Source organism: Schistocerca nitens, chromosome 2 (assembly GCF_023898315.1).
Source record: "Schistocerca nitens isolate TAMUIC-IGC-003100 chromosome 2, iqSchNite1.1, whole genome shotgun sequence".
NCBI classification, from domain to species: domain Eukaryota; kingdom Metazoa; phylum Arthropoda; class Insecta; order Orthoptera; family Acrididae; genus Schistocerca; species Schistocerca nitens.
The window spans coordinates 718,304,345-718,329,278 of record NC_064615.1 but is presented as its reverse complement, the minus strand read 5'-3'; the positions used below and the strand labels follow the sequence as shown (position 1 = coordinate 718,329,278).

General features: G+C 42.2%; 1 protein-coding gene across 4 annotated transcripts in view; it reads left to right on the top strand.

Annotated features, from left to right (window-relative positions):
* LOC126236895 (schwannomin-interacting protein 1 homolog) overlaps positions 1-24,934 on the top strand; it is an 816,191-nt gene that overhangs the window by 266,425 nt on the left and 524,832 nt on the right. For all 4 annotated transcript variants that reach the window (XM_049946538.1, XM_049946537.1, XM_049946536.1 and 1 more), the window contains exon 4: positions 947-1,128. In XM_049946538.1, coding sequence (XP_049802495.1) covers positions 947-1,128 — 182 coding nt within the window. The remainder of the gene's footprint in view (positions 1-946; positions 1,129-24,934) is intronic.

Here is a 24,934-nt window from a genome sequence, read left to right as displayed (position 1 = left end):
GATAGGCAGTCTGCAATTGGGATTGAGTGACGGTTATAGCCGTTTGGTAATATGGGTATTTATAAGGCAAAGTCTGTAGATGTGACTACTGAAATTACAGTTGTAAATATGACTACTTTACCATTCGTTGCACAGTCTCCAGCTCCTACAGTTAACTTTACGACCTTTCATATGCAGCGGAAGTGTGGGGAAAATCGTATATTTAAGTCTGCCATGCAAGTAAACGAGGCTGTGCTACCAACGGTGAACTACGATAAAATATACGGAACTGTCGATCTTGCCATTTATACTAATTAATATAATTTTAACAACAAACATTGTTTACTTCGAAGAAACGTTGACACCTAACTGACTTTGTGTCTATTTGTCGCTTAAGCGCAGAGGGCGTGCGGCTACGGTAGATTGTTATTAATTGTTACGTTTTTCTCTTTGGAAGAGAGCAGCTCCTGATTCAAGGCTTCAGTTGACGTAAATGGACAGCGATTCACAAGACGATTTTCTCGCCAAAACAGAATCGCTACTCACTTGAAAACAGTGTACGAAATTGGAGATTTATTTTTGAGAGTGTTTGCAGCATCAGTCGCCGATCCTCCGCATAACTTTTTTTGCATTTCACCGCCGTCTTCCGAGCTTACAGCCTCACTATAAACAACAGCACAGTCCGCGAAAAGCCACACGGAGCTTTCGACGTCCCAGTTAAGAGGAATTCTAATTTTTTTATCTTTTTTTCACCTTGTTCGACTTACGTGGTATTCTTTAACTTTCATTTCACTGTAAGGAATTAAAAAACCGTCATTCCCGTGGTTAACAGCAGTTGCACAAAGTATATAAACTGACCGAAATCCGGGAAATCGTAAAGTCAGTTACGTGGCATTGTTTCTTCAACGGCGTAATACGTCATCAGTTAGGGCGAAACGTTTAAAATAAATTGTACTATATGTTTCAGTAACGGCACACAATGGGCAAGCAACTACGAGGAGACGACGCAGACCATTGTGAAGCACAGCAACAACTTCAACAACAACTGCAACAACAACATCAGCGTGCGCCCGCGGTCCAGCCACAGCATCGCCAGCTCAGAGTTCATGTCCGAGTCCTCTCCAGATGACAGCATAGGCGACTACGAGGGTGAGCTCAGCTGCGAAGCGCGCCCAAGCTTGCGAAACTCGCTTGTTTATCGTTATCGTCGGCGGCAGCCGTGAGAATTCTGTGTACGAGCATTATAAGGAAGGCAAGGGGGGGGGGGAGGGGATGTCAAGGATGTCAAGGGGGTCAGCGACGGGGGATGAGGGTGGGGAAGATACGGCATGTCAAATGAAAATACTGATAGGCATGGTATTAACACTGGTGCGCAAACCGCAAAGGCGAAATAACTTTTTCATGATGTGTCACCGCCAAGAAACAACTGCTACATTATTAGTACATAAAGTAACTGAAAGAATTACGCAATGAGACGAACAGAAACGACACTTTTATGCAAAGACAATAATTACACAGATATCACCGCCATTAATGAAGGTCCCCTTTACATTACAAAAGGCGGGACATGGTACTTAGTAGGGTATATGATCACCATGCTCCCATGCTAGCCACAACGTTGATAAATAATTTTTGAAGTTGGATGTCCCATTTCTCCTCCAGCGTAGCTGACAACGTCTGTATGGTCGTTGGTGCATATGGTCGTGTTGCAATACTGTCTTCAACGCTTTCCACACGCACTCGATGGAATTTAAATCGGGGGCACGGGCGGGTCAGTCGATTCACCGATTATCTTCTCCCCTGAAAAGACACACGCGGAGGAAGCGTACAGTGCCACAATAACTTTGACGGGTGAGTGTACCATGTTCAGATTTTCGCACGTCCGTACACCATGCAACATAGCACCTCTCACTCCACAACACCTGGACCATCAACACGATCATGTTGCACAATGTTCCAGAGTGCAATACGAGGATACGTCTAATATTACCGAAGATGATCGGTTTGGTTGTCCATGTATTATGGTGCGGGGGCGAAATTATACTTAAGCGTACTGACCTCCAAATCTTTGAAACAGTACACTCTTTGACATAAAACTTGACCGGCGGCCGGCCGCTTCAGAGGCTAAGTCCGCGCCGATCGCGACATGGGACAAAAAAACTGGCCAACTCGCTAATTCTCTAAGTCCGGTTATCTGCACAATCTGGCAACACTGTAGACTGCGGCACTTCCTGGAGGAAAACTTGTCCCATGATAGAGAAACTCTAGGCTGATTACGCCTGTGGTCTAGCGGTAGCGTGCGTTGTTTCTGTTCATAATGTCTGTGGATCGAGAGCAGCTGGCATAAAATAATTTTATAGCCTCTTCTGTCTGAATGCTGAAGACGTGAATGTAATGGTAGCGCAGATTCAATCTATTTCGCTTTGTGACACACCGATATCAAAATTTTATCCAGTAACGATTTTGCGGCAGATTTCCTGCAGACTGTCCTCCTCTGGACGCCGTATGCGGCAAAGCTCCGGGATCCATTTGCTGGCTACTGGCAGCGGCCGTGGCGACAGCAGCGGCGCTGCACTCCCCCGTTCTTTATCGAAAGCGCCTGCTACCGCTCATCGCTTTTGGTGATTTAAAACGCTTTATTATTAAATGTTGCTCCACAGAAAATTTCTACAATTTCCATTCACGCTCAAAAGCAACGGAGACAGACGCCCTGATTAGTAGGCGGGTATTATATTACATTAATCGGCAAGAGCTGAGTATGGCCCGAAATTAATTTTATAGACTGGGACGAAATTAAACCACCTCACTACATTCGATGAGTTTATAAATGCTTCATACCTCGTTTCTTTTCCTTTCAAACTCAATTATTTGTGCAACTTTTGGTCAGTGTTTGGATGTTTTCGTCAAGCCAGAGTGAGCGTCTGTGGTGTAAAGTGTATTACAGTTCTTGTTTCATTCCTTATGGTAAGTCTATGCGATAAACTGTGTGACTACCTTGCAATGCATGCTCTGTAGCAGTGCAGGAACACTGCACATTTGGAGTTCCATGTATGGGTTCATGAAGTATTTATTGTTGATCGGAAGTGATAGTTAAGGTCATCAGATTTAAACCAGAAAAATTTGTCGTTTTGAAGGTTTCAGAGAACGGAAAGGAATTGCTAACGCCGGTGTTAGAAAACGTCTACAGTTAAATGCTATTGCAAAAATTTAGAAGAAGGGAACTATATTAATAAACATGTGCACTTCATAAACAACCTTCTGACATGTTAGACCTATATGACGAACAAAGCTCAAATTTATATCGTTGACAGTCGGTTTGAATCTTTTCAGGGTCTATTTTACAGTGAAGCACCTTGGAATTTGCAAAGCAGAAATCCATGATATTAACTTAATTTACTAAGTCGGAATCGGACGAAGATTGATGTTTAAAGGCATTCTTCAGATTTCGCATAAGAAATTTTTACTAGCAGTTTGCAACTCCATTAATTAAAATGGAAAATAAAAAGTTGTAGTCAGCGGCTCCTACCGTGATTCGAACTGCTATGTCTTATAGTACAGGCACTGCAACGCACAAGGGAACCTCTGAGCTAACGACACACTGGCGGCCAGAGGCGGAATATAGTCACTGCGATGTTGCCTGAGCCTCAAAACGCAACCTTAAACACACGAACAGAGGAGGTGGAGATTACTGTTTTAACGTCCCGTCGACAACGATGTCATTAGAGACGGAGCACAAGCTCGGATTAGGGAAGGATGGGGAAGGAAATCGGCCGTGCCCTTCCTAAGGAACCATCCCGGCATTTGCCTGAAGCGATTTAGGGAAATCATTGAAAACCTAAATCAGGATGGCCGGGCGCGGGATTGCACCGTCGTCCTCCAGAATGCACACACAAACAGGTGTTACTTATGTGAAGAACGCCGTTCTTGGAGTCCAGAAATTAAATATACTTTCTAATTGTGTCATCTTGCAGTGGATTATATCGTACGAGTCTTCGATGTGGAAAACGAATGTCAAGTGAATTTAGCGAGGTTACGTCGACCTACACCCGGAAGTAAATGCACTATCAGAGTGTTGACAAATACTTGCTACGACGCTGCCATTTCTAGGCTCTCTGACGAGGCAGCTCTTCAGCGAAATGCTTGCCGTGATTCTCCGATACGGTTCTTCAGAGTGGAGACGCGCGCGCACGTTTGGTTTTTATGCGGCGTTCTCCCCTGATGGTTTCTGACGTCGCCTTGTGGGCTATGTATACATATGAGACATTCAATTATCATTAATCCAGAATCATACAAGTTTCAGCTTCCGGCGTGGAAGAAGGCTGTTGACGCCGACATTATATCATTTCAACGTAGGGAAAGCAAAACGGATCATTCAATGTTTCTCATTCAACATAAAGCATGTGAGATAATATTCCGTAACGTTCATAATCATCCAAAAATACAAACGAAGTAAAAATACACCGGAAGCTTATTCGAATTGAATATAACGCTTTGCACCTCGATGTAGAATTTGTCCACTTGCAATCTTTTGCAGCATACACATAGAATGTCATGATTACCACGAGAATGAAGAAATATGTTGGTAAGGATGGAAGCAAGAAGAGACGCAGTCAACAAATATTCTATTCCTCATGGCATTCATTTCATTTGACACGTAAGAAGAGGTAAAGCGGGAATTTACTTTCGTTAACACGAAAGATATGCCGCACATATTGATAACGAGGAAGTCTGCGTCTTCATACGTTTCCTCCTTGAAATCTGTATGCTCTATTATATACTAAGTAGCCCGATCATTGTTTCAGTAATGTTACCCTCTTGTTTGACCCCGTAACGATGAACAGATTCCAAATGCATGTCTCCCTTCCTGGGTTGTTTTTTGTGTTTTATTGCTTGGAATTCCTGAAGCAGACCACTGTGCCTTCCCCCCTCGTGGGTTAGGACTCAAAACTAAACCGCTTTGTATCCAATGGCATAATTTATTCAGACAGCATCAGCATAAGACTATCAAACAAAGCCTTCCATTTACAGTTGCAGCACTCTAACCAGCACTGACCAAAGTGTAATCCACGGTCATGGTCCTAAATTACCAGCTGTCTGCTACTGTGGCAAAGTCCGTACTACACTTTCGATTCCGCAGCAACATTTTATCTGGTAACACTGTGTAGTTGCACAGTTGTGCTACCAGGTCTGTCCTCACACTGTCAACTTTATGTATCTCACTTCTCCTGTAGCGTAGATCACGAGGAGCCGAAGTAAATGAGTGTATTCTGCATGACGTAACATTCAGTATTCCCTTCTTTCATAGCCACTCTTCATGTGCATCGATACCAAATAGGAATGCGAAAACTCTTGCGAGTGAGAGAATGACAATAACAATCGTAACAAGAACAAGCAAATAATGAATGATGTTTATTCCAACGCAGAACGAGAATGGCTTTAAATATAAAAATCTGTATCTATATCTATATCCATATCTATTGATCTTTGAGTTGGCACAATGCAAATATATTCTTAGCATTTAGTTACTGAATTTAGTTCTGGATGTTTGCAGAGAAAAGGAAAAGTCGGTACTTCTCGCTAGTGTAATATAATGTGAACCAGCAACTACCCTTTCCTTAGAACACGACTCAAGCAGGTCCTCAAGTAGGTAGCAAGGCACTGCTGCATTCTGTTCCCTGACATTGCTCTGATGACGGTTAATGCAGATAGTTCCGATTATGAAATACAAAACGTATTGCAGGTTAGTTCCTAGGATAGTAACATTAAATTTGCGTTGTAGACGGCACATGAACGTGACGACTATCCATATTACTCATCAATATAAAAAGACAATATTTTGGGAATTTAGCAGGATTACTCAAAATGAATTCTGAAATTGGGTGACTGACTGCACAGGTGCTAAACGTCGTCAAGAGTATACGATGTCCTAATCGCATTAGGAATATGAAGATCGTCTTCGACAGCTCGCAACTTTCACATTGCTATCTCCACCCTACTCCAGACAGCCCTCGGTGGAGTTGCACTACGTTGCCGATGTTATGGAAGGCCTTCAAACCGACAACAGACCACATATTGAAAAATACAAGCGAATTCCTTTGCAGCGTAAGCTTATTGTAACTAATCTAAAAATTATTGGAGAGGAACATTGTCCTATTCAAAAAAAGTAAAATGTTACACACTGTTGACGTCAAACGGACATTATCTATGTCCTGTCTTGTGTCCTACTCATCTATAATATCAAGTGTACTATGAAAATGATTATATATAATGGATGATAGGGTAATGCATTGATACCAGATGGTGGGGGCCGGCCGGTGTGACCGTGCGGTTCTAGGCGCTTCAGTCTGGAACCGCGTGACCGCTACGGTCGCAGGTTCGAATCCTGCCTCGGGCATGGATGTGAGTGATGTCCTTAGGTTAGTTAGGTTTAAGTAGTTCTAAGTTCTAGGGGACTGATGACCTTAGAAGTTAAGTCCCATAGTGCTCAGAGCCATTTGAACCATTTGAACTATTTAACACAAAATGACATTAAAAATTAAAGTTATTCACGAGCAGCTAGTTGAGAATATGTATGAACATTAAATGACACGACGAACTGAAATAATATGGCGAAGAGTTCAGCGCTCACTGGGAATAGAGCCCCACACATATCGTTGTTGACTACACACAAAGAGACGTCAGCTACCGAATTTTTATCCACCAGCTGCTCAGAATTGCATCTTGAACTTACAGTCATCTCGCAAATAGTTCTGTGTCTCACTGGGAGTTAAAAACGTCAGATATCGTTAGTGTTGACAACGAATGAAAATACATTAAAAATCAAAATTATTATCCACCAGCAGATAGGTGTTCTCACGATAGAGCTTGATAATACATAATTAAATCTTTAGTGCCGGGCCAGGATTCGATCCCATTCACGCGTAATATGTGAAGGTGTTGAGGAATCTGCAGTTTTGAACAAACAACAAATTGTAGCCGAGCTGTATTGCCACGAAGGGATCAAATTCCGCGTTAAGGGCGGTCTGAGTTGCATTCCCAGTTTAGAACCAATTTTATCGACATACAGAAGCTCAAATAAAAGATGGAATAAGTGTCCTGTGACCATACATAGCGTTTGTGTCGTCACTTGAAATAAATAACTAGTATAAGAAAGGTTACTGGTGATAGAGTTTCTACATGTCGCCACTCCAGACTTTATTGTGGTTCAACCTACCGTCTACTTGGTAAAGAAGGAATATCATCTTGAATGTGAATTTTCAGACCACGCAGCCATTATATCTCCTTCACTTGGTGTAGCCAGGAGAGAATGGAATCTGTCTCTCCCTATCTAAAATCATTGACGGAAGTGGGAATCGAACCCAGACCATAGGTATAACAACCTACCATTCGTCCAACAGACCACGAAATCCTCTTCTCTGCGAGTCATTTTTCTATCGTAACGCAGTTGCGCCACACTGGATGAGAATTCTGACACACAGGCTCCCTGTAGTAATTTGCAGCATGTTCAGTAAATTCATATACTTGGTTGACCGAATCACCATGAACTAGCTGCCTCGGCTACCCAGTGCCTACATTCGACTATTTTGTAATCACAGAAATAAAATCACGTAACTGCCACCTACACACAACTGCCAACAGTGTAGGATGCAGAAGTTTAAATAGGAAGTGTTCCTTTCCACTTGAGCTATTCTATTGCGCTGTCTGTTACTAGAAAACGTCGTTCAGTCCAAAAGAAAAGCTGTAACTGTTTGTCTCTCAGAAGTCAAGACCTGGCCATATGCATAATCTCACAGTGCTGTGGAATCCAAAAGTTCTGGAGGAATAGTTGCCGAGCTCTGGAGCTGCTGTAGCTACGTGTCAGCTTGTAGCATAGATAAGATGTCGCGAGTTCGAATACATTCAGTGCTACATTTTTTAAAACGCAATTCTGCTCTCTGCTGAAGGTATCAATCTAATGGAACTTTGAACATAATTCCCTTCACTTCTCAACCCAAAGTAGTCGCATGTGGAAAAAGGGCTAACTACTGTGACATTTTGTTCTATTCAGGTTTAATAGACAGCAGGCAGCAGATGCATCTCGAAGATGTGCAGGGAGAGCGCATCGTGCCATAATATGTCAGAAAAGTATTTTCTACATTAGCCGTCGTGTGGTAGTGATATTTTATTCTTCTTCAAACTTTGTTTGACAGCTTTAACTCAGAACAAGTTTTCTACGTGCATGTAATCAATAAACCGCATGTGCATTGTCAGACTGTCATAGGTAACATCAGAGAATTCGCATATATCGTTGATGATTAATTTCTCTCTCATGTTTACTATTGTTTTAACAACACTAAAGGAAACCTTACGAAAATTGTGCACTGTATTATAAGAAATGAAATAAAACTAACCATGATAACCTTACGACGAAAGTATCTGTACACAAGCATGCCTCTATCGACACGAATTAGTAAAATACTACTCACTTGGATTTTGATTGGGTCTGTGTTTAATTGGTATGCTGTGTCATACTCAAGAGGTATGCAAATGTGGCATTTCATAAATATAGTTACGTATTCCTAGAAACCCAAAATTCGCTTGGCAGCAGCGGAAAGAGGCCTTACCTGTTGTGCAGCATTGTAAGTTTTTCAACATTGCACTATGATGTGAAAGCATTTTCTTGCGATTTCCTTATTGACGTTTGATCTGACTGCTTGTAGCTCTTTCACAGAAGGGATAAAAACGTTACAGTCAGTGAGACTGGAACTGCGAACCGTAACAGACGCTTTTTCACAGGTCAGCACGGTACCACAGAGCTGGCGAGGAGGTATGGGTCTTAACTTCCTATTGCGAGGGCAACAGTAACTAGAACTCGTAAACCGCTATTTGAAGGTCGAGATTAGTTGCGGTTTCCACCTGCAACGACTTTCCTGGGCTGAAAACCGTAAATTTTCAATCTTTTGTTACCCTTCAAGCGATAATAACTCAGATTATTCAATGGAAATGACAGGTAAAATCAAGTGAACTTTGAAGCTTAATTCCGTGCACACCGGGAAGTAACTCGTCGATCACAGAGTTGCCAAACATACGTTGCCTTGTTGCCAAATCTCAGTTACAGTACCAGCAGGAAGAAGACGAAACGATGTGATCCTACAGCGGTCTGGGAAGTGACCATAGCTGGTGTCTCCAAGTCGCGGCTGCTACGGCCTGGAATACGTAATGCGTCTTATTCGCTTTCTGTAACTAGGTTTAGGGACTGGAGCGTAGTTACTAGTAATACTCAGAACTGACTGCAAACTGAGCATCATAAATCAGTAACTCTCATTGTTGTTTTTGTATTTCTTTCGTAAGTGTACTCAAAACTAAGAAAGTCATTCACAGGCGTTTTCGTGCCTCGCCGATAGTCGAGCACAACATACAAATAAAAATAAAAAAGAATGTGTGTGTGTGTGTGTGAGAGAGAGGGAGAGAGAGGGAGAGAGAGGGAGAGAGAGAGAGAGAGAGAGAGAGAGAGAGAGAGAGATAAATAAAAAGCAATGAGAGAGAGTGTAAAAAATTGTTGTAAAGAAATTGAATCATGGTATTTAAAGAAATCTTTCATTAAAATGACACGTTCCACATCATTACTAAATGTCGTATTCATGATCTATGGAACAAGAGTTAATCTAATGTAATCTAATCTAATCTAATCACATCATATTGATGATTAGCCATGAAGAGTCATGAATTACCGAAATTTTGGCCAATACCAATAACCAAATCTAAACTTGAAAATAAAAGACGACAATTTTTGTAATAAACCGTGACTCCTATCAAGACCCTTTCGTCCCTGTTATCTAACCACGAAAGATGTCTGATATACCTCCATTCTGAAGTAACAAAGTGTGCATGCATTTAAAGATGACGTGCATGATGTGAAGTTCTGTGACGGAGATACGAACCCAACACGTAATCCGATTGTTAACTAAGAAAAATCAAATGTTACGTATCGGTTTTTCTTACGAGCCGCTAGGTGTCTGAATCTAAAATAAGGATACACACTTTTGTGCCTAAGCGACAATCGAACTGCACACCTACCGTGCATCCACGAATATAGCTTAAGTATCAGTTGCTTACTCATGAACAGTAAGATGTGTGCGTGTTTGACCAGAAATAACGACACCTGTTGCGATTGTTGGAAACACATGAACAGACATTGAAATTGCGCGTTAATTTTCACTAGCAGGTGGGTGTGCACTTGATAAAGCTAGAAATGAAATTATGAATATTTTTGTACTGGATCAGGTTTCAGACCCACATACTTACCTTTGGAGGAGACCTAGAGAAGATTGCAGTCTTGGGAAAAGAAACGAAATGACTGAACTATACTGTTCCGAGAGATTCAGATCCTCGAAAGAGGAGATACGAATTCGAATCACAGTCCAGCACCAAATTTTTAAACGTCTCTAGTTCAATCAAGTACAAGTAAAATAAGAGCCCTGTCTCTTTAAATGGCTATCGGTTCATCACATAAAATAAAATTTCCTAATGTAAGTAAGCTTACTGGCGACTGTATTTCTGTTTACCATGACTTCCGCTGTGTCATTTCCCAACGTAAACCGGCTCTGCCCAGTTGGTAATGAAGGAACGTGATGTTTAATGCGAATTCTGGATTATAACGTCTTTCTCTTGAGGTTACCAGAGGTAAAATAAATCTGTTTGTGCCTCTTAAAAGTAAATGCCTGAACCCACGCATTGCACCTGTGATAGCTCGTTCCACCATACCATTGTGGCCACATTACCCAGCCCCAAGAGTGTGCTGTAACGGATGATGTGCTTAGCTTACAAAATTAGTCACGGTGGAAAAAATGCGAGTCTATTAAATGGTCAAGTAGAAGCAAGCTTCTGACGCAGAGATTATGCTATTCTCATGTCAGCAGGATGTAAAGACTCTTCTAGGCATCATAGGCTGGATGTGAAGCCATTTTGATTTTTCACAAATTCAGCAAATTTCTTAGTTCGAGAAAATCCACTGTGAAGTGTGAAGTTGCCGGATAATTCGATTATTACTGTTATTATTAATATCATTATATTCATATATCGGAAGGCAGTAAGATCTCTTGCCTTTTGGTTTGTCAGTACTCGATAGCCATTTCTAGGCGAAAGTAAACGTGAAAGGCAGTGCGTTTTTGTTACCAAGTAACGTCTTCGTCAATTACTTAGGTTTAAAGTAATCTACGAGTAATTGCTGGTGTTTGATATTAACATGAAAAGGATTCCGTAGACAGGGAAAGAACCTGTTCTTGGGAAACTACATCTATAGTGACCAAAAGGCATTAAATGATGTTCAAGCACTTGTGTTACAGCAGCGGTATGAATATAATGATATTAATAATAACAGTAATAATCGAATTATCCGGCAACTTCACACTTCACAGTGGATTTTCTCGAACTAAGAAATTTGCTGAATTTGTGAAAAATCAAAATGGCTTCACATCCAGCCTATGATGCCTAGAAGAGTCTTTACATCCTGCTGACATGAGAATAGCATAATCTCTGCGTCAGAAGCTTGCTTCTACTTGACCATTTAATAGACTCGCATTTTTTCCACCGTGACTAATTTTGTAAGCTAAGCACATCATCCGTTACAGCACACTCTTGGGGCTGGGTAATGTGGCCACAATGGTATGGTGGAACGAGCTATCACAGGTGCAATGCGTGGGTTCAGGCATTTACTTTTAAGAGGCACAAACAGATTTATTTTACCTCTGGTAACCTCAAGAGAAAGACGTTATAATCCAGAATTCGCATTAAACATCACGTTCCTTCATTACCAACTGGGCAGAGCCGGTTTACGTTGGGAAATGACACAGCGGAAGTCATGGTAAACAGAAATACAGTCGCCAGTAAGCTTACTTACATTAGGAAATTTTATTTTATGTGATGAACCGATAGCCATTTAAAGAGACAGGGCTCTTATTTTACTTGTACTTGATTGAACTAGAGACGTTTAAAAATTTGGTGCTGGACTGTGATTCGAATTCGTATCTCCTCTTTCGAGGATCTGAATCTCTCGGAACAGTATAGTTCAGTCATTTCGTTTCTTTTCCCAAGACTGCAATCTTCTCTAGGTCTCCTCCAAAGGTAAGTATGTGGGTCTGAAACCTGATCCAGTACAAAAATATTCATAATTTCATTTCTAGCTTTATCAAGTGCACACCCACCTGCTAGTGAAAATTAACGCGCAATTTCAATGTCTGTTCATGTGTTTCCAACAATCGCAACAGGTGTCGTTATTTCTGGTCAAACACGCACACATCTTACTGTTCATGAGTAAGCAACTGATACTTAAGCTATATTCGTGGATGCACGGTAGGTGTGCAGTTCGATTGTCGCTTAGGCACAAAAGTGTGTATCCTTATTTTAGATTCAGACACCTAGCGGCTCGTAAGAAAAACCGATACGTAACATTTGATTTTTCTTAGTTAACAATCGGATTACGTGTTGGGTTCGTATCTCCGTCACAGAACTTCACATCATGCACGTCATCTTTAAATGCATGCACACTTTGTTACTTCAGAATGGAGGTATATCAGACATCTTTCGTGGTTAGATAACAGGGACGAAAGGGTCTTGATAGGAGTCACGGTTTATTACAAAAATTGTCGTCTTTTATTTTCAAGTTTAGATTTGGTTACTGGTATTGGCCAAAATTTCGGTAATTCATGACTCTTCATGGCTAATCATCAATATGATGTGATTAGATTAGATTAGATTACATTAGATTAACTCTTGTTCCATAGATCATGAATACGACATTTAGTAATGATGTGGAACGTGTCATTTTAATGAAAGATTTCTTTAAATACCATGATTCAATTTCTTTACAACAATTTTTTACACTCTCTCTCATTGCTTTTTATTTATCTCTCTCTCTCTCTCTCTCTCTCTCTCTCTCTCTCTCTCTCTCCCTCTCTCTCCCTCTCTCTCCCTCTCTCTCACACACACACACACACATTCTTTTTTATTTTTATTTGTATGTTGTGCTCGACTATCGGCGAGGCACGAAAACGCCTGTGAATGACTTTCTTAGTTTTGAGTACACTTACGAAAGAAATACAAAAACAACAATGAGAGTTACTGATTTATGATGCTCAGTTTGCAGTCAGTTCTGAGTATTACTAGTAACTACGCTCCAGTCCCTAAACCTAGTTACACAAAGCGAATAAGACGCATTACGTATTCCAGGCCGTAGCAGCCGCGACTTGGAGACACCAGCTATGGTCACTTCCCAGACCGCTGTAGGATCACATCGTTTCGTCTTCTTCCTGCTGGTACTGTAACTGAGATTTGGCAACAAGGCAACGTATGTTTGGCAACTCTGTGATCGACGAGTTACTTCCCGGTGTGCACGGAATTAAGCTTCAAAGTTCACTTGATTTTACCTGTCATTTCCATTGAATAATCTGAGTTATTATCGCTTGAAGGGTAACAAAAGATTGAAAATTTACGGTTTTCAGCCCAGGAAAGTCGTTGCAGGTGGAAACCGCAACTAATCTCGACCTTCAAATAGCGGTTTACGAGTTCTAGTTACTGTTGCCCTCGCAATAGGAAGTTAAGACCCATACCTCCTCGCCAGCTCTGTGGTACCGTGCTGACCTGTGAAAAAGCGTCTGTTACGGTTCGCAGTTCCAGTCTCACTGACTGTAACGTTTTTATCCCTTCTGTGAAAGAGCTACAAGCAGTCAGATCAAACGTCAATAAGGAAATCGCAAGAAAATGCTTTCACATCATAGTGCAATGTTGAAAAACTTACAATGCTGCACAACAGGTAAGGCCTCTTTCCGCTGCTGCCAAGCGAATTTTGGGTTTCTAGGAATACGTAACTATATTTATGAAATGCCACATTTGCATACCTCTTGAGTATGACACAGCATACCAATTAAACACAGACCCAATCAAAATCCAAGTGAGTAGTATTTTACTAATTCGTGTCGATAGAGGCATGCTTGTGTACAGATACTTTCGTCGTAAGGTTATCATGGTTAGTTTTATTTCATTTCTTATAATACAGTGCACAATTTTCGTAAGGTTTCCTTTAGTGTTGTTAAAACAATAGTAAACATGAGAGAGAAATTAATCATCAACGATATATGCGAATTCTCTGATGTTACCTATGACAGTCTGACAATGCACATGCGGTTTATTGATTACATGCATGTAGAAAACTTGTTCTGAGTTAAAGCTGTCAAACAAAGTTTGAAGAAGAATAAAATATCACTACCACACGACGGCTAATGTAGAAAATACTTTTCTGACATATTATGGCACGATGCGCTCTCCCTGCACATCTTCGAGATGCATCTGCTGCCTGCTGTCTATTAAACCTGAATAGAACAAAATGTCACAGTAGTTAGCCCTTTTTCCACATGCGACTACTTTGGGTTGAGAAGTGAAGGGAATTATGTTCAAAGTTCCATTAGATTGATACCTTCAGCAGAGAGCAGAATTGCGTTTTAAAAAATGTAGCACTGAATGTATTCGAACTCGCGACATCTTATCTATGCTACAAGCTGACACGTAGCTACAGCAGCTCCAGAGCTCGGCAACTATTCCTCCAGAACTTTTGGATTCCACAGCACTGTGAGATTATGCATATGGCCAGGTCTTGACTTCTGAGAGACAAACAGTTACAGCTTTTCTTTTGGACTGAACGACGTTTTCTAGTAACAGACAGCGCAATAGAATAGCTCAAGTGGAAAGGAACACTTCCTATTTAAACTTCTGCATCCTACACTGTTGGCAGTTGTGTGTAGGTGGCAGTTACGTGATTTTATTCCTGTGATTACAAAATAGTCGAATGTAGGCACTGGGTAGCCGAGGCAGCTAGTTCATGGTGATTCGGTCAACCAAGTATATGAATTTACTGAACATGCTGCAAATTACTACAGGGAGCCTGTGTGTCAGAATTCTCATCCAGTGTGGCGCAACTGCGTTACGATAGAAAAATGACTCGCAGAGAAGAGGATTTCGTGGTCTGTTGGACGAATGGTAGGTTGTTATACCTATGGTCTGGGTTCGATTCCCACTTCCGTCAATGATTTTAGATAGGGAGAGACAGATTCCATTCTCTCCTGGCTACACCAAGTGAAGGAGATATAATGGCTGCGTGGTCTGAAAATTCACATTCAAGATGATATTCCTTCTTTACCAAGTAGACGGTAGGTTGAACCACAATAAAGTCTGGAGTGGCGACATGTAGAAACTCTATCACCAGTAACCTTTCTTATACTAGTTATTTATTTCAAGTGACGACACAAACGCTATGTATGGTCACAGGACACTTATTCCATCTTTTATTTGAGCTTCTGTATGTCGATAAAATTGGTTCTAAACTGGGAATGCAACTCAGACCGCCCTTAACGCGGAATTTGATCCCTTCGTGGCAATACAGCTCGGCTACAATTTGTTGTTTGTTCAAAACTGCAGATTCCTCAACACCTTCACATATTACGCGTGAATGGGATCGAATCCTGGCCCGGCACTAAAGATTTAATTATGTATTATCAAGCTCTATCGTGAGAACACCTATCTGCTGGTGGATAATAATTTTGATTTTTAATGTATTTTCATTCGTTGTCAACACTAACGATATCTGACGTTTTTAACTCCCAGTGAGACACAGAACTATTTGCGAGATGACTGTAAGTTCAAGATGCAATTCTGAGCAGCTGGTGGATAAAAATTCGGTAGCTGACGTCTCTTTGTGTGTAGTCAACAACGATATGTGTGGGGCTCTATTCCCAGTGAGCGCTGAACTCTTCGCCATATTATTTCAGTTCGTCGTGTCATTTAATGTTCATACATATTCTCAACTAGCTGCTCGTGAATAACTTTAATTTTTAATGTCATTTTGTGTTAAATAGTTCAAATGGTTCAAATGGCTCTGAGCACTATGGGACTTAACTTCTAAGGTCATCAGTCCCCTAGAACTTAGAACTACTTAAACCTAACTAACCTAAGGACATCACTCACATCCATGCCCGAGGCAGGATTCGAACCTGCGACCGTAGCGGTCACGCGGTTCCAGACTGAAGCGCCTAGAACCGCACGGTCACACCGGCCGGCCCCCACCATCTGGTATCAATGCATTACCCTATCATCCATTATATATAATCATTTTCATAGTACACTTGATATTATAGATGAGTAGGACACAAGACAGGACATAGATAATGTCCGTTTGACGTCTACAGTGTGTAACATTTTACTTTTTTTGAATAGGACAATGTTCCTCTCCAATAATTTTTAGATTAGTTACAATAAGCTTACGCTGCAAAGGAATTCGCTTGTATTTTTCAATATGTGGTCTGTTGTCGGTTTGAAGGCCTTCCATAACATCGGCAACGTAGTGCAACTCCACCGAGGGCTGTCTGGAGTAGGGTGGAGATAGCAATGTGAAAGTTGCGAGCTGTCGAAGACGATCTTCATATTCCTAATGCGATTAGGACATCGTATACTCTTGACGACGTTTAGCACCTGTGCAGTCAGTCACCCAATTTCAGAATTCATTTTGAGTAATCCTGCTAAATTCCCAAAATATTGTCTTTTTATATTGATGAGTAATATGGATAGTCGTCACGTTCATGTGCCGTCTACAACGCAAATTTAATGTTACTATCCTAGGAACTAACCTGCAATACGTTTTGTATTTCATAATCGGAACTATCTGCATTAACCGTCATCAGAGCAATGTCAGGGAACAGAATGCAGCAGTGCCTTGCTACCTACTTGAGGACCTGCTTGAGTCGTGTTCTAAGGAAAGGGTAGTTGCTGGTTCACATTATATTACACTAGCGAGAAGTACCGACTTTTCCTTTTCTCTGCAAACATCCAGAACTAAATTCAGTAACTAAATGCTAAGAATATATTTGCATTGTGCCAACTCAAAGATCAATAGATATGGATATAGATATAGATACAGATTTTTATATTTAAAGCCATTCTCGTTCTGCGTTGGAATAAACATCATTCATTATTTGCTTGTTCTTGTTACGATTGTTATTGTCATTCTCTCACTCGCAAGAGTTTTCGCATTCCTATTTGGTATCGATGCACATGAAGAGTGGCTATGAAAGAAGGGAATACTGAATGTTACGTCATGCAGAATACACTCATTTACTTCGGCTCCTCGTGATCTACGCTACAGGAGAAGTGAGATACATAAAGTTGACAGTGTGAGGACAGACCTGGTAGCACAACTGTGCAACTACACAGTGTTACCAGATAAAATGTTGCTGCGGAATCGAAAGTGTAGTACGGACTTTGCCACAGTAGCAGACAGCTGGTAATTTAGGACCATGACCGTGGATTACACTTTGGTCAGTGCTGGTTAGAGTGCTGCAACTGTAAATGGAAGGCTTTGTTTGATAGTCTTATGCTGATGCTGTCTGAATAAATTATGCCATTGGATACAAAGCGGTTTAGTTTTGAGTCCTAACCCACGAGGGGGGAAGGCACAGTGGTCTGCTTCAGGAATTCCAAGCAATAAAACACAAAAAACAACCCAGGAAGGGAGACATGCATTTGGAATCTGTTCATCGTTACGGGGTCAAACAAGAGGGTAACATTACTGAAACAATGATCGGGCTACTTAGTATATAATAGAGCATACAGATTTCAAGGAGGAAACGTATGAAGACGCAGACTTCCTCGTTATCAATATGTGCGGCATATCTTTCGTGTTAACGAAAGTAAATTCCCGCTTTACCTCTTCTTACGTGTCAAATGAAATGAATGCCATGAGGAATAGAATATTTGTTGACTGCGTCTCTTCTTGCTTCCATCCTTACCAACATATTTCTTCATTCTCGTGGTAATCATGACATTCTATGTGTATGCTGCAAAAGATTGCAAGTGGACAAATTCTACATCGAGGTGCAAAGCGTTATATTCAATTCGAATAAGCTTCCGGTGTATTTTTACTTCGTTTGTATTTTTGGATGATTATGAACGTTACGGAATATTATCTCACATGCTTTATGTTGAATGAGAAACATTGAATGATCCGTTTTGCTTTCCCTACGTTGAAATGATATAATGTCGGCGTCAACAGCCTTCTTCCACGCCGGAAGCTGAAACTTGTATGATTCTGGATTAATGATAATTGAATGTCTCATATGTATACATAGCCCACAAGGCGACGTCAGAAACCTTCAGGGGAGAACGCCGCATAAAAACCAAACGTGCGCGCGCGTCTCCACTCTGAAGAACCGTATCGGAGAATCACGGCAAGCATTTCGCTGAAGAGCTGCCTCGTCAGAGAGCCTAGAAATGGCAGCGTCGTAGCAAGTATTTGTCAACACTCTGATAGTGCATTTACTTCCGGGTGTAGGTCGGCGTAACCTCGCTAAATTCACTTGACATTCGTTTTCCACATCGAAGACTCGTACGATATAATCCACTGCAAGATGACACAATTAGAAAGTATATTTAATTTCTGGACTCCAAGAACGGCGTTCTTCACATAAGTAACACCTGTTTGTGTGTGCATTCTGGAGGACGACGGTGCAATCCCGCGCCCGGCCATCCTGATTTAGGTTTTCAATGATTTCCCTAAATCGCTTCAGGCAAATGCCGGGATGGTTCCTTAGGAAGGGCACGGCCGATTTCCTTCCCCATCCTTCCCTAATCCGAGCTTGTGCTCCGTCTCTAATGACATCGTTGTCGACGGGACGTTAAAACAGTAATCTCCACCTCCTCTGTTCGTGTGTTTAAGGTTGCGTTTTGAGGCTCAGGCAACATCGCAGTGACTATATTCCACCTCTGGCCGCCAGTGTGTCGTTAGCTCAGAGGTTCCCTTGTGCGTCGCAGTGCCTGTACTATAAGACATAGCAGTTCGAATCACGGTAGGAGCCGCTGACTACAACTTTTTATTTTCCATTTTAATTAATGGAGTTGCAAACTGCTAGTAAAAATTTCTTATGCGAAATCTGAAGAATGCCTTTAAACATCAATCTTCGTCCGATTTCGACTTAGTAAATTAAGTTAATATCATGGGTTTCTGCTTTGCAAATTCCAAGGTGCTTCACTGTAAAATAGACCCTGAAAAGATTCAAACCGACTGTCAACGATATAAATTTGAGCTTTGTTCGTCATATAGGTCTAACATGTCAGAAGGTTGTTTATGAAGTGCACATGTTTATTAATATAGTTCCCTTCTTCTAAATTTTTGCAATAGCATTTAACTGTAGACGTTTTCTAACACCGGCGTTAGCAATTCCTTTCCGTTCTCTGAAACCTTCAAAACGACAAATTTTTCTGGTTTAAATCTGATGACCTTAACTATCACTTCCGATCAACAATAAATACTTCATGAACCCATACATGGAACTCCAAATGTGCAGTGTTCCTGCACTGCTACAGAGCATGCATTGCAAGGTAGTCACACAGTTTATCGCATAGACTTACCATAAGGAATGAAACAAGAACTGTAATACACTTTACACCACAGACGCTCACTCTGGCTTGACGAAAACATCCAAACACTGACCAAAAGTTGCACAAATAATTGAGTTTGAAAGGAAAAGAAACGAGGTATGAAGCATTTATAAACTCATCGAATGTAGTGAGGTGGTTTAATTTCGTCCCAGTCTATAAAATTAATTTCGGGCCATACTCAGCTCTTGCCGATTAATGTAATATAATACCCGCCTACTAATCAGGGCGTCTGTCTCCGTTGCTTTTGAGCGTGAATGGAAATTGTAGAAATTTTCTGTGGAGCAACATTTAATAATAAAGCGTTTTAAATCACCAAAAGCGATGAGCGGTAGCAGGCGCTTTCGATAAAGAACGGGGGAGTGCAGCGCCGCTGCTGTCGCCACGGCCGCTGCCAGTAGCCAGCAAATGGATCCCGGAGCTTTGCCGCATACGGCGTCCAGAGGAGGACAGTCTGCAGGAAATCTGCCGCAAAATCGTTACTGGATAAAATTTTGATATCGGTGTGTCACAAAGCGAAATAGATTGAATCTGCGCTACCATTACATTCACGTCTTCAGCATTCAGACAGAAGAGGCTATAAAATTATTTTATGCCAGCTGCTCTCGATCCACAGACATTATGAACAGAAACAACGCACGCTACCGCTAGACCACAGGCGTAATCAGCCTAGAGTTTCTCTATCATGGGACAAGTTTTCCTCCAGGAAGTGCCGCAGTCTACAGTGTTGCCAGATTGTGCAGATAACCGGACTTAGAGAATTAGCGAGTTGGCCAGTTTTTTTGTCCCATGTCGCGATCGGCGCGGACTTAGCCTCTGAAGCGGCCGGCCGCCGGTCAAGTTTTATGTCAAAGAGTGTACATTCAGCGGTCAAAAGTGTGACACTGTACTCCTCCTTCGTGTGTGTCTTGTCAGGGGTGCACTCATCCCTGAGTTCATTTTCGTGGATGAGAAAGGACAACCACAAATAACAGAGGTACAGGAACTGTTGGGAACGAGAGGATATTCGATGAATGGACTGACTGCCCGCTCCCTCGACTTAAACCCCATCGATCAGATGTGGGTTGCGTTGGGGAGACATACTGCTGCACACCCACATTCATCGACGACCATGCAGTTATTCTCAAAAGCACTGGTGGAGAAATGGGACACGTTGCGGCCAGCACGGGTACACGTTATAGAGCGTTCATTCCAGTCCGTAGTGATGATAAACAACCAGTTCCCGATCTTTGTAATGTCCAGGAGATCATGCTGGATCGTCGTGACTGCAATGTAATTATTGTCTTTGAATAAAAGTGTCATTTCAGTTCGCCTTATTACGCATTTCTTTCAGTTACCTTGTGTATTAAACTGTAGCAGTTCTTTCTATGTATGGTCCAAGTTTCATCGAGCTATGTTACTTGGCAGTGACAAAGGGAGGAGAATTCTCAATTATATTTTAGTGAGTAGCAGAGTGGAGAGGGCTTTGAGTGTATGCTTCACTGTAAACCATAAAATATCCTAAAGGTAACAATCTCAACACACGACTTTGTTGCCGGAACATACACTGTGACCTAGAACATTATGTACTTATATGGATATAGTGTCTGTTCTTTCGGACATGTCAGAAAGAACAGACATCATTGATGACCTGCAGCCGTCCAGAACTAAACTAGAATTATATATTAATACCTTCAGCTGCTGACGGGCGTTGATATATATCAACGGGGACAGGAGAAAATGTGTGTCCCGGCCGGGATCTCCTGCTTACATGGCAGACTTCCATCTGAGCCACCGAGGGCACAGAGGGTAGTGCGACTGCAGGGACTATCTCGCGCACGCCTCCCGCGAGACCCACATTCTCACCTTAAATGCCACACGCTACATTCGTAGTGTCCCTACCCAATACACTCATTACTCGCCATGTCCGAAAGAACAGACACCATATCCATATAAGTATATAGTTCTGGCAATACCGGCCATGACCTTCCTCTTCTGTGCGATGCACACATATTACCCGAACTCTTACGGGACTTGGTAAGAATGTCTTCCACGAGTAATGAGTGTGTTGGGTAGGGACACAATGAATGTAGTGTGTGGACATATAAGGTGAGAATGTGGGTCTGGCGGGAGGCGTGCGCGAAATAGTCCCTGCAGTCGCACTATCCTCTGTGCTGTCGGTGGCTCACAGCCGGCACGGTAGCCCAGCGCGTTCGGTCAGAGGGCTAGCTGCCCTCTGTAATTAAAAAAACTGAGTTAATGGATAAACAACGAAGTGAAACGGGTGTCTTTCGACGTCCGCTCAGAGCAGATACAACGAACAAAATGAGATTTAAAAAAAAAAAAAAAAAAAAAAAAAGATGGATAGAGCGTCTGCCATGTAAGCAGGATATCCTGGGTTCGAGTCCCGGTCGGGGCACACATTTTCACCTGTTCTCGTTGATATATATCAACGTCCGTCAGCAGCTGAAGGTATTAATGCATAATTCTAATCTAGAACATTATGATCAGATACCACCGCCAGTTTGAACGCCACCTAAAGGCGTTTCGGGCACGTGGTGAGGTAAGAAAGGCTTATAAGTGGAGCAGAAACGAGTGGGAAACTGAAGATTTTGCATCCGTGGGGATCCACAGCCTCTACGTGCTTACTAAAAGAAAACATTGTCTATTGTAGGCTGTATTGTGCTTTATTAAAATGAACACGATATGTAATACATGACACAGCAAATGTGCTTGATAATGGCTCACGCCTGAAATTAGCTAACTGCACAATTTTAATGAATCACAATACAGCCTACAACGGATAATGTATTTCTTATTGAATGGGGAATTATTGTAGCGATGATACGGATCGCAAAGGGGGAAATCCACTGGTATAAGTGACTGTGACACAGCAGATTATTGTCGGCCGGTGCCTGGTAAGGACGAACGGATTCCAAATTTTTGACTGAGTATCTTGATGTAAATCTTTCATTGTATCCTCCCAAAAATGCGGTGATCTAGTTCGTTATGCATCGAGTCAATTCATGTTCTTTCAGTCTGTAAATAGTAGTACGGCACCTACACTTCACCGCTTTTATTTTTATTTCTTTCTTTGCTTCTAGATTCGTGGTCGCAACTCCGTTCTCTAACGCCCATCCTTGTTAAAATCAACCAAGCTGTCAAGCTGCAGACTAGCACCATCACTGCCCCCTGGCAGCGTCAACAACATGCGGTGGCTGCATGTCTTGCGCGTTTAGGCAGACAGACAATGGCGACTTTTCCTGTCTCGAATACCTTATCGACACATTATAAATACTTCTTATAAATGTTTGGACGGGATCCTTTCCCATTCTTATTCGATATTACTTTTTGTGAGGAGTATGTTGAAGTTTTATTTATCATCAGTGGAAAATTCAAGCTGTCCCTACCATCCCTAGTTCCCCCTTCTTCCCCCCCCCCCCTTCTCAGGGCTGCCTCTCGTCCTCTCCCTCTTCCCTTTCCCTTCTTTCTCCTTTTCCCCTGCCGCCCATCTTCTTTCTCCTTTTCCCCTGCCGCCCATCTTCTTTCTCCTTTCCACCCCCCCACCCCCGGGCTTCCGACTCCTTTCCTTCTCCTCTCCACCGCCCCTCCTCCCGCCTCCCATGTCTCCCATCCCCCCTCCATTTTCTTCCCCCCCCCACTACCCATCACACTATGGTAGGTCCCCCCCCCCCTTCGGTGCTGTGATTTTTAACGTTTTTGTTGTGGTGTCACTGTTTCTCCAGTGCTGTGTGCAGTGCTACGTTACCTCGCCAACAACAGTGTCACCAGTGTCACTCATTTGTGTTCCCACTGTGGTGTTTCTTTGTTTACACTTCGGTCTACAGTGCTCATTCTCCACATGTGTATGTAGCTCTCATCTATGTTTTTTAATCTACCTTTTATACTCATCTGTTTTGTTATCGTTTATTCACCCATCTTTAACATTCTCGTTTATGTATTCTTTCTCGTGAGCTTATGTTTTTTGTAACTCTCTTGGCTGAAGAGCAGCGTAGTGTGCCACTGCCAGCCCGCCCCAGTAGGGGGAGTGAAATAACGATAAAGGAAAATTTAACAAAAAAACTCAAGGTGTGGACATGAGAACTGGCACTACTCCAACTCTGGATATTCACTCTTCTGTGGGCCACATCTTATCCAGCGATGGAGAACCAGGAAGTAGGAAGAAGTAACTGGGTGGCATGTCCGGATATTAGATTTACGAGGCAAAATTTGGTGGCCCAAAGAAGCAGCATGTTTAACTGCGACAGGACGAGCAGCGGCGTTGCAGTGGAACCAAAACAGCCCCGTGAACACCTTCCCTCGACGCTTGGTCTCGACAGCCAACCGTAACACTGGCAGGAGATATTGGTAGCATGCTACTGTGACAGTTTACCTCTTATGAGCATAATCAGTTAGCACCAAAACATGACAGCTCCAGAAAACACCCGGCATCACGTTGCCTCATGATGGTTTGCCTCCTCGCTGTTTTCCAGCGTGGTGAATCCACATGTTGCCATTACTTGATATGCGGTTTTTCCTATAGTCTTAGTGATACAGCCAGCACTCTGTAGTTATTAAGTGCCATAAGAAGACATCTCTGTTGGTCAGACACAGCTGCAACACTTCCTCTACCGCCTCGGTTCCGCATTTTTTTGAAGTGGTACGAGCAGCCGTTCAACCCAACAAGCAGTGATATCCGACGTGTAAGATATTAAAAACGGATCTGTGACTGTGCTGTATTTTTTCCACTGTAGTCTGGATTTCAATACGCTGATCTTCAAACATCGGCCTCTCCATTTCTCTTGTGCTCCCCGGTTCTTCGCTGAAAGACGGTCTCCCACATCGTTCATCATCATTCAAACTTGTTTAAGATGGCCGCGGTGGCCGAGCTGTTCTAGGCGCTTCAGTCCGGAACCGCGCGACTGCTACGGTCGCAGGTTCGAATCCTGCGTCATGGATGTGTGTGATGTCCTTAGGTTAGTTAGATTTAAGTAGTTCTAAGTTCTAGGGGACTGATGACCTCAGATGTCAAGTCCCATACTGCTTAGAGCCATTTGAACCATTTGAAACTTGTTTGACCAGTGAAGCAGCCTCAGTACAGAAAACTAATATCCGCGCGATACTCCGCTTCATTAATGGGCTGCGCCAGTATTTTTGTATTTCAGGGTGTATCAAGTCTGCAGGAATGTATTTGAAAAAAAATTAACATTTAATTACGTATGGTTCAAATGGTTCTAAGGACATCACACACACATCCATGCCCGAGGCAGGATTCGAACCTGCGACCGTAGCGGTCGCACGGTTCAAGACTGAAGCGCCTAGAACCACTCGGCCACCCCGGCCGGCTAATTACGTATGTTTAAACACTTATCAACAAAAGTTTTACATCACCCCTTTATTTCTAAATTCATGCCACTGAGGTGACGCAAGTCATGGGATAGCGAAAAAATGGTTCCAATGGCTCTGAGCACTATGTGACTTAACATCTGAGGTCATCAGTCCCCTAGAACTTCGAACTACT